Source organism: Melozone crissalis, unplaced genomic scaffold (assembly GCF_028551555.1).
Source record: "Melozone crissalis strain CALT ecotype California unplaced genomic scaffold, PUWL_Pcris_2 ptg000006l_1, whole genome shotgun sequence".
NCBI classification, from domain to species: Eukaryota; Metazoa; Chordata; class Aves; order Passeriformes; family Passerellidae; genus Melozone; species Melozone crissalis.
The window spans coordinates 46,386,783-46,399,641 of NW_026535784.1; the positions used below are offsets into that span (position 1 = coordinate 46,386,783).

The following is a 12,859-nucleotide window of genomic DNA, read 5'->3' on the forward strand; positions in this document are numbered from 1 at the left end:
ACCCATGAAGACTCATTTACAGCAAAATCACAGCAGGCTGGTAAATCTGTTGCACTTGAGACATGGATTTACAGATCTGGCTTGCCACCACCTTCAGTGGGCTCTTCCTCTGAATCCCTGCCTGCCAAGGGAACAAGAGCGCCATACGTGTTTTTCCTTGGAGCCATTTGGGTTGTTAGGAGTTCTGCCTTAGCAATCATCCATTGCAACAACATTCCAGGCCCACTTCCATTTCCAGACCATCTAGAATTAAGTCCCCTCCAGTCTGTGTTATGCAGTGTTCTGATGAGCACCGTAGAGAACAGGGTGTAGCATAATATCAGATTTAGAGGCAGAAAGAAAGGTTAAAAAAAAATCAATGGGCCATTGTGTTGTTACGTCTCAAAATCAGATGACAGATTTTTAGTTGTCAAGGTTTAGAAGGTGATGGAAAAATCTACTTTTCTAGCTGTGTCCAGCTTTCAAATTGTGAATACACAGTTCCAGCTTCCAGCTTCATAAGGACATAGGGAGATGGCAAAGGAAGTTTATGATTACAGCATAGGTGTATGAAAGGTGATATGGGTACAGAATGAGTAGCTGGGTTTTTTCATTGCAACAGGTTTCCTGCTGCTCAGGAAGGCAGAATAGGTTAAACCTATCAGTAATTTTTAACCCACGGAGGATAATATTTTCTTTTTTTCCCCAAAAATATTATTTTCTCTTCCTTTATTGAAAGACATAAGTCCTGTATCTTACCACAGCTCTCCTTGCTGTTAGCTGTGCTTATGAATTAAATTCCACCTGCAGGTTTGGAAAAACACCTCTATAGCCAATGTCTAAGTTATTTACATGAATATCTACTGCAGTTCTTCAAGGAAGCACAACAAATGTAGGACTCTACAGCTGTAAAAGCTACCCCCACATGTTAATTAAGAGCAAATAAAACACGCATATTCACAGTGTAAATGAGGCACCAGCAGAATAAAGTCTGCCTAGTCTTTTCTCTCTCAATGGGAGAAACTCCAAACAGATAAGATGCAAGGAGTGGGCAAAAAGAAAAAAGAAAAACATTGCATATGCATTAGGTTAAATTTATTTATAATATTGAACAATTAATGTCAAATTAAGTAGACTAAATGGTTTATTAATTACAGAATAGATAATAATATATTACTCTTGATCCATACATCTGCATAATGTGTTGTTGTTATATATCAATAAAACATTTTCTGTTGATTATATTCTTCATGTATTCATCACACCAACATTTTTCTAAGTGCTATACATTATTTATGTAATGTATCACTAATTACTGCAACACCAATTTTTCCTCTTTTGAACAGCCTCTTCAACTCATTTGTGTCAGGACTTGCCAAACTAATTAGGATGCTGTGCATCCCATTATTTGACTACATTTAGATTTTACTTTGGTTGAAAAAAAAAAGAGATTGCCCTGCTTCTTAAACAGTTACTAACAAGTTTAATTTAGATTTTACTTTGGTTGAAAAAAAAAAAGAGATTGCCCTGCTTCTTAAACAGTTACTAACAAGTTTAATTTCCAGCTTTTTAAGTGCTATCCAATGCACGCCATCCAAGTGCGGGCAAAGTGCAAGAAACAAAGTGCTATCAACTACCTGAAAAAAAGGTTACTGGCTGATGCAAACAGAATATAACACATATTTCTTAACTTTATCACACATTATGACTGAGTAAATGATTAGTGACCTTACCTTGAACACCAGTTCTCCTATCAGGCCATTCCATGACCCATCATCCTGAGGACTCCCATACTTGTGATCTGGTGCTACATAAATTTCATATTTAAAGCCGAGGTAAGTGGCCAAGGCTTCCAACACATCTATTGAGAAGCCCTGATACTTCTTTGGTTTTCCCAGGACATTTTCAGACACCATGACAAAGGGCTCTTCCTAAACAAAAAAATAAACAAAAACAAAGGAGGAATCTATTAATAAAGCAATTATATGTCGTGTTTGGCTGCTGGATTTTTTTTGAACTAAAGAAGGAACTATTAAAATATTATTTATACAAAACTTTCCTAAAATACCTTGTTAGCAGCGCCCCCTACATTCTACAATATGCTATTTTGTTTTGGATTTCCTTCAACAGAGAAATTTTATTTTCTATTATATATTGCAGAAGATTTTGTAGATTTTTGTAAATATTGTAGATTTTCTGCTGTAACATTTCAACTGAATGCTTTTTAGTAATGCCTGCTGACCACACTTATGGTCAGCAGGACAGACATACACTCCATATCTGTCCATAAATATGGAGGATTCTATAGCACTGCCATTTTCCACTAGCTGGGCAAATGCTGTAGCTAATGCAGCCACAAATTCATGTTGTAAGGAAAGAAAAGCATGGTAAACTAAAACATGTGTTGCTCTTGTCCTTCTACTATAACCTGAATATAGGCCAGGTAAACTTCAATAGTTCAATCCAAAGAAGCTCCATTTGATTAGTTTAGGGACAATCAATTATAGGAATTAAGGCTGTCTATGAGAATGATTATCTAAAAGATAACTGTCATAAAGGATAGAAATAGATACCAAAAGCTGATACTGAAAGGTCAGATTTCCAACAACATGCTTTTCTTACTTTTTTAAAGACTTGTAATAGTTTTCTCTATTTTGTTATGAAACTGCCCTGCTCTGTTAGTCTTCCTGTTGCACAATTAATTTCTAGACATTGCCCTGTACTTTTTTCCCAAAAGGATAAAAAAACCCAGATCATATTTCTAAAGACAAAAAATATATATTTGCCATAGATGGACTTCACTTAGGCTTGTTCTTTATTTTCTCTGAAAACATCTGTCTGATCTAAGTACAGCAAAATATTAACTCATCCCCAAAAGCATTAAGGTGCTGTAACACATAGGTAGTTTTTTAAATATGTTACATGTTTTTCTTTTAATTCATTACATCGTGCTGTAATTTTGTATAAGGTTAACAGAAACATCTATTCTAAGGTGCAAAAAAGTGAGTTCTGACTTGCCATAGCTTGGCCAGGACAAGCCCATGACACTACTCCCTGACCACTTTGTTCTGGTCTGCAAAACCGACAGGTAGAGAGAAGAAAACAGAATTGATTTGTTGCAGTGTTTGTGGTCCAAACTTTCATTTTACATGTAGTGGCATTGTTGTTGGCATTTAAAATATTTCTTTATTATTCTACTGCTTATATCTCTGAATCACTTTGAAGCCACAGTATTTTTACCATTTTTTTCACTAATCCTATACCTCACTGATATTTTAGCTTGCTGGAATGTCGTTCTATATGAACAGGTATCACTGAATTGCAGGCTGGATGTTTTTGAAATAAGAAAGCATCTTTTGTAAATGCTTGAGCAAATACTCTCAAGGACAGCCACATGCTGAGGATGCTGCCAAAGAAGAAAGGATGCAACCAGACTGCACTGGCAGGATGTTCTTTTCTGACTCAAGGAAATCCAGGAAAAAACCCAACCCCAACCCAAATAGAAAATGAACCACACAATCCCACCCCTGATTAAAAAAAAAAAAAAAGTCAAGAGTGAACTGTCTCAAGTTGTGTCAAGTTATCATTTCTATTTGTCAGATAGAATTTCTTTCTTCCATAGTATCCAAGACCAGTGAAATTTACTAAAAATGGAGGAGAGAAAGTAAAATGAATTTTTAAAGTAGTTTTCAAGTGCCCACATACCAAGGACATTGAAGAAATTGAGTCTAAGTTGATGAAAGCCTCTCTGAAATGAGAGCACAAATGTGAATTCAGGTTTGCTGATCACCTGAATGATAGATTCCATAATATGGACTCAAAATTACAGGGAAGAAATGTTTTTGCAACAAATAAAAATGGTAGTTCATCAATCTAAACACACTATGCACAAAATTATAAATATTTATGTGTACCAAGGATGTTTTAGAAGTTGATAATTTTCATATTAGAAACTATTAATATTTTTCACTAAATTATTTAGAAAATAGTTGCTCAAAAATTAATTTTCTATCCAGTTGCTCATTGTAGTGATTTAATATGCTGTTTAAAATGCAGTTTGTCACAGCTAATATCCTTATTAGGGCTTAATAGTCCTTTATTAAGCAATGTAATGCTGTTTGTTGTTGAGAGATTTACAAAAAAACCTAATGTCCAGTATCCTATATATATATATATGTAATGAAATATAAACAGTCAATCAGCTTTATGCAAAGCAACTAACATTCTGCAATTTTTGCTGAAGTCTGGACAAGCAAACCCTTTAATCACATTCCAAACAAAACAAAACCAATCTACTGCCACGTTCTTTTTATGGGCAATTGTTTACATTTCTAAGAATGCATTGAAAGAGGACAAAAATATTTGTCTTGATATTTTTCCCTTTATAAATGCTGCAGCTTGAACTATGTCAGTTGTTATTTTCTTTTTTGCACTGGGAGGGTGTTATGGGAGCTATGGAAAGCTGCATACATTCCTACAGCATGGATGTTAAAATGATTGCCTCCATCCTTGAGAAAGTTGAACTTGCAGAAAGAAAATACTCATAGCAAAACAACAAGGACAATGATGAGCTTGCAGAAAGTAGGTGTGAAAATCTGGTGAGCTAACTGATGATTTTGGAGGTGGGAAAACTCACCCGGATGATGAAGGTTCTATTTGACCCAAGTAAATTCAGGAAAACCCTGATACACTTTCTCTCCAAAGTAAGTGTTAATTCAGACTATTTAAGAAGGTCTTTATCAGAGAATCCATACAATTGTCATTCCTTGGAGATGCTCAAAACTCCCCTGGACAGCGTTCCAACAACCTGCTTTAACATTTACCCTGCTTCACAGAGCTGCCACCCAAGGGTCCCTTCAGACCTAAATTGTTCCAGAATGCAGGGAAGTGATCCCAGGAAGGCCACTGCTCCTGCTTCTCCTCTTCTTTCTCTTGGAGTCACCTCTCTGGGGGATTTATGAGCCTCTGTGGGGCAAGAGCAGACTTCACAGCCTGTAAAGCCAGGGAGGTCTGGAGAAGAAAACTAGTTACAACATTGATGATAGAGGAGAAAAATGAAAGAAAATGAATGGGTTGCACACCCTTAACTTCTTGTTTTTGCAAGGTTGATGATCTGCCTCACTGAACCACGTGGACATCCAATATATTTAGGGGATGGTTTTTCATCCAACCTCAGTGGAAGTCCTTTAAGAGAGGGGCTATTTTCATTCCACTTTACCTTCAACATGCCCCTTTTCCTGGATGTCAACTGAATGCAGTACTACTAAGTCTGTGATAAAGCCTTTTTCTCAAAAATAGCCCCACAGTTATCACTGCCTGGTTTCTTCTTGGGATCAAAGCTGTGCTGCCCTGACCCAAAGGAGGATGGGTTTAAAACTTGGTGCATTTTACACAGGACTGTGGGTTAACTGTGGTGGACAGTTACGCACCACACAGCCAAAACCACCTGCAGCAAATAGAAGGTCAGCAGCAAACAGGTGAAGGTTATACTGGGTGAAGCTATGCCTATTGCTTTTTATGCTTAGGAAGATTAAATCTGGCTTCAGAGGTCCCCCAAGCAAGAGAAACTGCAAAATGCTAGACTGGCACAGCTTAGGAACAGTAAAGGTGAGCCCAAGATTAAGGCAACATGGTATAAAAGAGGGAAAGCATTGGAAAGACGACATAATAGTACAAATAACTTTGGGGAAGAAGCTCAAGAAAATGTTTGCCCCATTAATTTCCCTATTATCACACATTTTAAAGACGAAGCCGCAAACTAAGACTGATTGAGGTTAACAATATGCTACATATTAAGACTGATACAGTTTAACATTCCTGGCATCCCTGGAAACTGATGTGAGATGGCATAACATAACCTGTGGGTCCTAGTCATGTTCCCTCCTGGGTACTGCAAAAATTAATTGGATCCTGGCCAGAACCAGGACAATTTGCTAAATGCTTCGAGAATCTAAGACTTAAAAGTACAAAATACAGTTGTTGTTTACTCTGATGAAATTCTCAGACATGTCAATAATTCGGATAAAATATCTGGTTTGAAGCAATTTTTTTACATTCTTTACTATACCCCCTAATAAAGTTAAAAATAGGAGAGAAAAGCTGTTGGGCACAGAAGACCTTCACGCCTGGAAACAGAAGGAGCAATACTCAAACTAAATAGCAGAAAAGAACAATTACGCTGAGTTTAACTTGGTTGTGTTAATTAATTAGACAATCAAAGAGAAACATCTGTTTGTAGCTGTGCTACAGATGTGGATGATAAAGTCAAGCAATAAATTCCAGCCTTAGAGGAGGCAGGGAGGGAGAGCAAGATAATGATTGCTTTTCAAAAGTTCAGTTCCCTAAACCTAGAGTCTCTATTTGGGATGATTTTTAGCCATGACTTTAACAGTGACTTTAAATTCCAAGCTTTGATAATAATCTTTTAGTTCCTCAATGAAAATGGAGTTTTAAAGATCCAGTATTTTTGTAAAGAAGCTTTCTTTTTGCACAAATTACAGAAAATGTTATTGAAAGAACAGAAAAGTTTCATTCAGATCTTAAATACAGCACTCTAATTCAATACATGTGAGGAAGAAAAAAGTTGTGTTCAGTGGGCTGTTTACAAGGAAGTAGTGGTCTTAGCTCAGCTTTTCATAACTTTACCCATTTCCACCACCTCATTAGGACATCACTGGTAAATAAGATAGATTTTCTCTCCAATTAAAAGTGTGGATTCTGTGGCTTTTTTGTGGCTTCTGTCTATTTCAGGATAAAAATTATATGGAGCTATGATACACTGGTCTGCTGCACTTATTTTGCTTGTTCTAAATATAAAAATGCAAAAAAAGCTAGGATGAAATGAAAAAGCAAAAGCAAACCAGAAAGCTTTGGCTTATTTTCCTGGTCAGCTAAATCCTCTTTACCCCTTAGCATGGACAGAAACTTCCTAGCCAGGGTACTATACAGAAAATACTGGGCAAAAAAAAGGCTTTTGAGGTTAGAGAAGCTAATCACTACAGGGATTTACAACACAAATTGGAGGTCTGTGGGAGCTGGAGGGGTTTAGCCTGGAGAAAAGGAGACTCAGGGGGACATAATTGCTCTCTACAAGCTCGTGAAAGGAGGTTATGGCAAGGTGGTAATTGGCCTCTTCTCCCAAGAAACAAACCATAGGATGAGAGGAAATGGCCTCAAGTTGTGCCAGGGGTGAATTACTTTGATAGATATAGAAAAAAAAAATCCCTTCACTGAAAGGGTTGTCAAGCTTTGGAGCAGGCTGCCCAGGGGAATGGTGCAGTCACCATCCCTGGAGACATTAGCAGATGTTAGAGATATTTGGGACTTTGGGACATGATTTAGTGGTGGCCTTGGCAGAGCTGGGTTAATGATTGGACTTGATGATTTGAAAGGTCTTTTCCAATCTAAACCATTCTGTGAAGAGAGTTTTGAAATTAGGTAATTATATGGGTGGTTAGAATTCATAAAGCATATGAAAATGACCTCTGTGTCTACTCATCAAAAATTTCTGAACACACTGGAATATAATACTCTCATAGCGACACTCCATTCAATAGAACTCTACATTCAATAAAATTTCCCTCTTTCTCCACTGAAAGTAGTGAGAGAAAAAGAAAGAAAAGAAAAAAAGAAAGCGAGAAATGAAGCTCAGCTGTGGGCAAGACCGTCCATGTGTGGTTGACACTGACTCTAGAAACAGTGGACAGGCACATTAAGTGATTCCAATAGCCCAGGCTGAGTCTTGGCAATCTCATGAAGCAAATATTCACTATGACACTTTAAAAACTCCCATTCCCCTGCAAATGTTAAGAAACTGCTCCCCAAACTGAAATTCACACTTATTACTAGATTTCTCAAATTCCTTCCAATGGCTGCTGGATGACCAAGCACGGCCATTATAACCAACAAGAAACACTAAGTCTGATAACCTAGAACCAAATATTTTCAAGCACAAGATGCTATTGTCTTGTTGCTAGGCAAAATCGCTTTTTCCTTGACAGAAAAAATAATGACTGGCCCCCTTTTATATGTTAGGTATTTTGCATTTCCTTCCCCAAAAGATTTTGGTGAAATATGCAGTCCCAAATACCTGATTTCCTCAACTGCTTTATTGATTGCTGTTTTGGGGAATTTATTTGGCTAGGAACAGCACAGCAGCTTGTTATTTTAATCGAACAACAATGTACATTATTCATGTTAGAGTCAATGACCAACATTTAATTGAAACATTTAATTCCTTCATTGCAGAAATTCTCCCACTATCAACAGTAATAACATTGCTGCAAAACATAACACAGCCCCCACCCCTTAATAAAACTAAAACATAGATGAGAGATTGAAATCTACAAGATCTTGGATAAGTAAATATTGTGCCAAGTAAATGGGCTGTGTAACTGTATTGGCACCAAAGCCCACCATTCTCTGATCCTGTGCTTTTCAAACAGATTGATTAGAAAGTCAGTTGTACTAACAGAAATGTCACCTTTTCTACAGCAAAAAATTAATTCACATCCCAGAAATTGAGTACAATAATAAGTGGATTTTACATTTGGCCTATTCTTATCCATGTGTAGTCTGTCTCTTTTTTGATCTGTTTATTGTCATCAATTAGACATGAAATTTGTCTTTTAGTTACAGCACTTCAAAGAGTATGTTTCCCTCCTGAGTGAAATAGTAACTTCCAGATTTATTATGATTTTTAGTTTAGGCCTACTTACAAGAAATGAACAAAGAAACTTAGCCCCTCTTCCTCCCATTTCTCAGCAATGGGACTAAAACTCCTTTCAAAGCAATCTATGGCAATGGTCTATTAGAATGCTGCCAAGCTTTGTGTATTGATTTTAATCCACAATAACTTAATGCAGGTAACAGCTCCTTCTGAACCGTATGACAGGAATATGGATTGAGATTGGAATTGATTGGGGTGCTTCAGAGTGTGTCTAAAGAGTACAATGGTGGCTTTAATGCAGATAGTTCAGACACCTGAATTAGCACAAGTGTGGTGTGGGTGCATTAACCTGCTGGCAGCTACACTGCCCTCCCTCCAGCAGCCTTGCCAGGGCTCCTGTCCATAAGGAGCTGTGCCACACAGCTCACCTCCTTTTCTACCTTGCGTAGTGAGGAAGGATGATTGCAGCCAGAGTAAGAGCCTCTTTCTGTTTCAAAGTCAAATTTCTGTGAACTGTGTGAATTGCTCTGGAATGCAAATGTGCCCACAGAGCAGATGGGTAAGGGTCAGCAAGAGGATAAAAGCCCTGAGAGACAGCCCTTGACATAGAAATGAGTTAGCCTGGTCCTAGCAGGCTTGGCACTGCACCTACCTTGCTGCCAAACTGCAGCCCCAGCCAGGTCCCAAAGCATTTGAATTGCTTGATAACCACCTTATCTAGTATATAGTACCTGCTACCTTAGAAAAATGGGTTGAGAATAACAATAATTGAAAAAAAAATAGGTGCTGGGTTTCCCAGCAGGCTGTGAGATTAAAGCTTGTCAAATGAATGATCCCAGTAGTGAATAACTGTAAGGTTTATGACCTGTTTTAATACAAGCTAGGTAGCTCAAAGGGACATAAAACAGCTATTAAAAAAGGCCTGTGCCCAGTCAGTTGCAATTTAAACTTGGCCCTTGTACGGCGTGGTGGTTGCAAGAGGAATATGAAGACAGGTTCTGCCTCTGTCAAGGAATATTAGTTTCTGTTTTTGTAATAATGATTTGAATTGTTCCTATTTTGGGTACTACTGCAGTCCAATATACCAATAGATAGATAGATAGATAGATATACACAGCCTAATACATGCCTCAATTGTAATAATTGTTCTTAAAAGATTGTGGATACTAGGGCAGAGATAGAACTGCCTGATGGAATAAAGAGATTTTACAGAAGTCCACAGCATTCAGATATGAAAATGGGGGGATGGGATCAGGACTGCATGAGAAAAGTGATCACCAAAAATATTGGGAGAAATTATAAGAAGCATTATATATGAGACTATTGAACACTTTTATAAAATATTTATTCAATATTTAATGAGGTATCCTGCACAGAATCTTTCCTGAGATTGATCTTATTGTACAGTCATACACTGATGCTCCTGCCCTGACATTTATAATGCTTTATCATTTCTGTTTGTTCCTCTGCATATGCTTAAACACTGTCTTATTTCATCTTCCTTATGCCTGTCCTTTTCCCAGTCACTCTGAAAGTTACTCCAGCTTTGGAAAAAACTTTTTTTTTAACTTCCTTTAAGCCAGTATTGGAATTCAAATCCCAAAGACAGTTTCAGCTTTTAAAATCAGGCCTTAGCTTCATATCTTATTTTTCATCTCTGAGTGGTAAATTCAACAGAAAAAGGGACTGAAGATGCAGACCTCCTGCCAGCTCAATGTCCCTAAAGACATTGTCTGCTTTCAAATTTCTTTCTTTTCTAATCTGGGCAACAAATGCTCATGAATTAAATACCAACCACTGAGAATTAAACTAGTCCACATACGATAACATTTTCCATGGTTCAAATGAGGTTTCTTAATTTTTTTTCTTTCTATGCTTATCTACCCTTTTGCCTTTCACTACATCACATCCCACAGTGCCCACCTGCAGCCCAGGGTGACCAACCTGCAGCTCTGTGCAGGTAACCTGGGTAATGACTCTTGAGATACTGTGTACAGGGATGTATGGCAGAGCATAATTCAGCATGGCTTGCTGTTATCTGTCTTTCCTTTATCCTGCCTGCCTTCTCAGGACCCTCCAGATATGAAAATACATTCCTGTTCGGGAGCTGTTTTGAATTTTCATGTAGAGCTACGAGTATCTTTTGCGCCATTAGGATATTACACCTCATGCATTTTCAGGAAAGGCTCTGTACTTTTCAGTCAAGGTTTTAATGCTTTAAAACAGAGAAATTCCAACTTTTTTCCTTTTTTGAACAACGGGCGTTTTTTAAGAAAATACAATTTTACAAACACCTGCTGGCCTATTCATCATCAAATGGACCAAATATCATTCCATTTCCAATGTCTTAATATTCATATGAATAATTCAGTAATTGCTGTGGCTAATACAATGATGTTATGAGAATATCTGCTGCATTTTAGGTATTTTTTAATAAAACTGAATAACTGGAAAAGAGAAAAAATTGAGACAGCCAAAATGGATAGTTAGCTAAATTTTTTCTTGGGCAATTGTTCATTCAAGACACTCTGAATTTGTTTGGAACAGCTATGCTGACCTTTGACTGAGCTACATTTCAGAAACTCAGAATACATTTCAGAAATTCACCAGCAAGTGACTTGAACTTAAGAGCAACTTGTCAAACACAAAGTTCAAACTTCAGCTTCATGTATGGAAGCAGTCCAAGACAGAGATATCTGATATTTAAGTTGGACAAAATAAGTCTTTTAGTAACGTGTAGAAAATGTGGTACTAGTCCAACGCAGATTAAAACACTGAATTATGTGTAGACAAACATGACCATAGTTCTCCTCAGAACAAACCAGAAAGAAATATTTCTTATTGCTATTTAAGCAAAGGAGTGCATTCACATGTACTGCAGAAGAGCCAGGATTCTCTGCCAAGTGCAACCAGATGATTTCCAGTTTGGGGCTATGCTGTATTCTGCCATACTCACAAAGAGATTTGGGTTAAGGACTGCAGGTACATAGCTCATAATTATTACACTTACTTAGGGAAAGGAATTAGTAGATGGATGTGGATGATGGGAATTGTTCAGCATTTGCTTTTTGAAACACTGAGGAAATAAATCACAGTCATTTATAATTTTCAGACTCCAGAAGGTTTAATTTCATTAGTATAACACAATATAAACCCAGGTGTTGCAATTTGCTAACCTCTCAAATTCTACTGCAATTTAAAAATATGTCCTTTTCAACCTGAAGGCATAACAAAATGAACTTGGAAGAGGAGAAGGGGTGCTATCTAAAAAGGCATGAGAGATTTGAACTTTTAACAAAGCCAATTTATAAATTAATGTAACCTTCTCGACTCTCAATGAAAAAGAAACCTATTAATATTCAAATATATTAATATTTAATTTTAACACTTGTTTCCCTGGATCAAGATCATTCTGTTAGAAAATGGCAGAATTAATAACAATAACTAATAATTCACAGTTGGTATAGATTCTTTACTTTTAACTGAAATGTACTGACTAAATTGAAGAACTGGGAGAGAGATGGAAGAGAAAATAACTTCATTTTAGTGGTGATCTTTAATTGGTGAAATCCCTCCCTAAAGTTAATTGGTGAAATTGGTGAAAACTCTCACATCCAAGGTAAGAATCAAACATTTTCATCATACAGGTTAAATACAAATCTCCAGTATTGTCCTTCCCAGAAGATATAAAACTAGCGAGGAGACTGAAATGCCCTGTGCTGTGTTAAACTTTAAATTTCTGTCTTTGCTTTAATAATTACTGTAGAATCCTACCAGCATAGGCAATTATTTTTGTGTATCTTTGCAATTTGATATATCCATGGTATAATAATGTGAAAGAAGCAGCTCTCTGTCAAGGTAACAAAGATAACTGGGGATAAAGCAGGAACAGTGGGGAGAGAGGGAAGAACTACTACTAAAAACAATGCTAATACTCTAATTCAAATTTATTTTTCTAGGCAAAATCCACAGATCATTTTTGTCAACAGATAATTATACTGAACCAACTAATAGGAGTATCAGGTGAAACAGAGACCAACCACTGCCACCATGATGCTATTGTGATGAACATGCAATTAAAGTATAATCTTCTCCCTCTCTATTACTCCTTTCTTTTTTCTTTTTCTTTTTTTTTTTTTTCTCAGTGCATTCATTCTTCCTTGCCTGCCTTTTGCTGCTGTTTAGTTTGGCTTTGGGTTCTTTTTTAGGTTT

At 37.0% G+C, this 12,859-nt stretch overlaps 1 protein-coding gene across 4 annotated transcripts in view; it reads right to left on the bottom strand.

Annotated features, from left to right (window-relative positions):
- GRID2 (glutamate ionotropic receptor delta type subunit 2) overlaps window positions 1–12,859 on the bottom strand; it is a 671,892-nt gene that overhangs the window by 126,348 nt on the left and 532,685 nt on the right. For all 4 annotated transcript variants that reach the window (XR_008484345.1, XM_054295276.1, XM_054295268.1 and 1 more), the window contains exon 10: window positions 1,713–1,910. Coding sequence is in view for 3 of the 4 variants with exons in the window: in XM_054295276.1 (XP_054151251.1) it covers window positions 1,713–1,910 (198 nt within the window). In the remaining variant the exon portion in view is untranslated. The remainder of the gene's footprint in view (window positions 1–1,712; window positions 1,911–12,859) is intronic.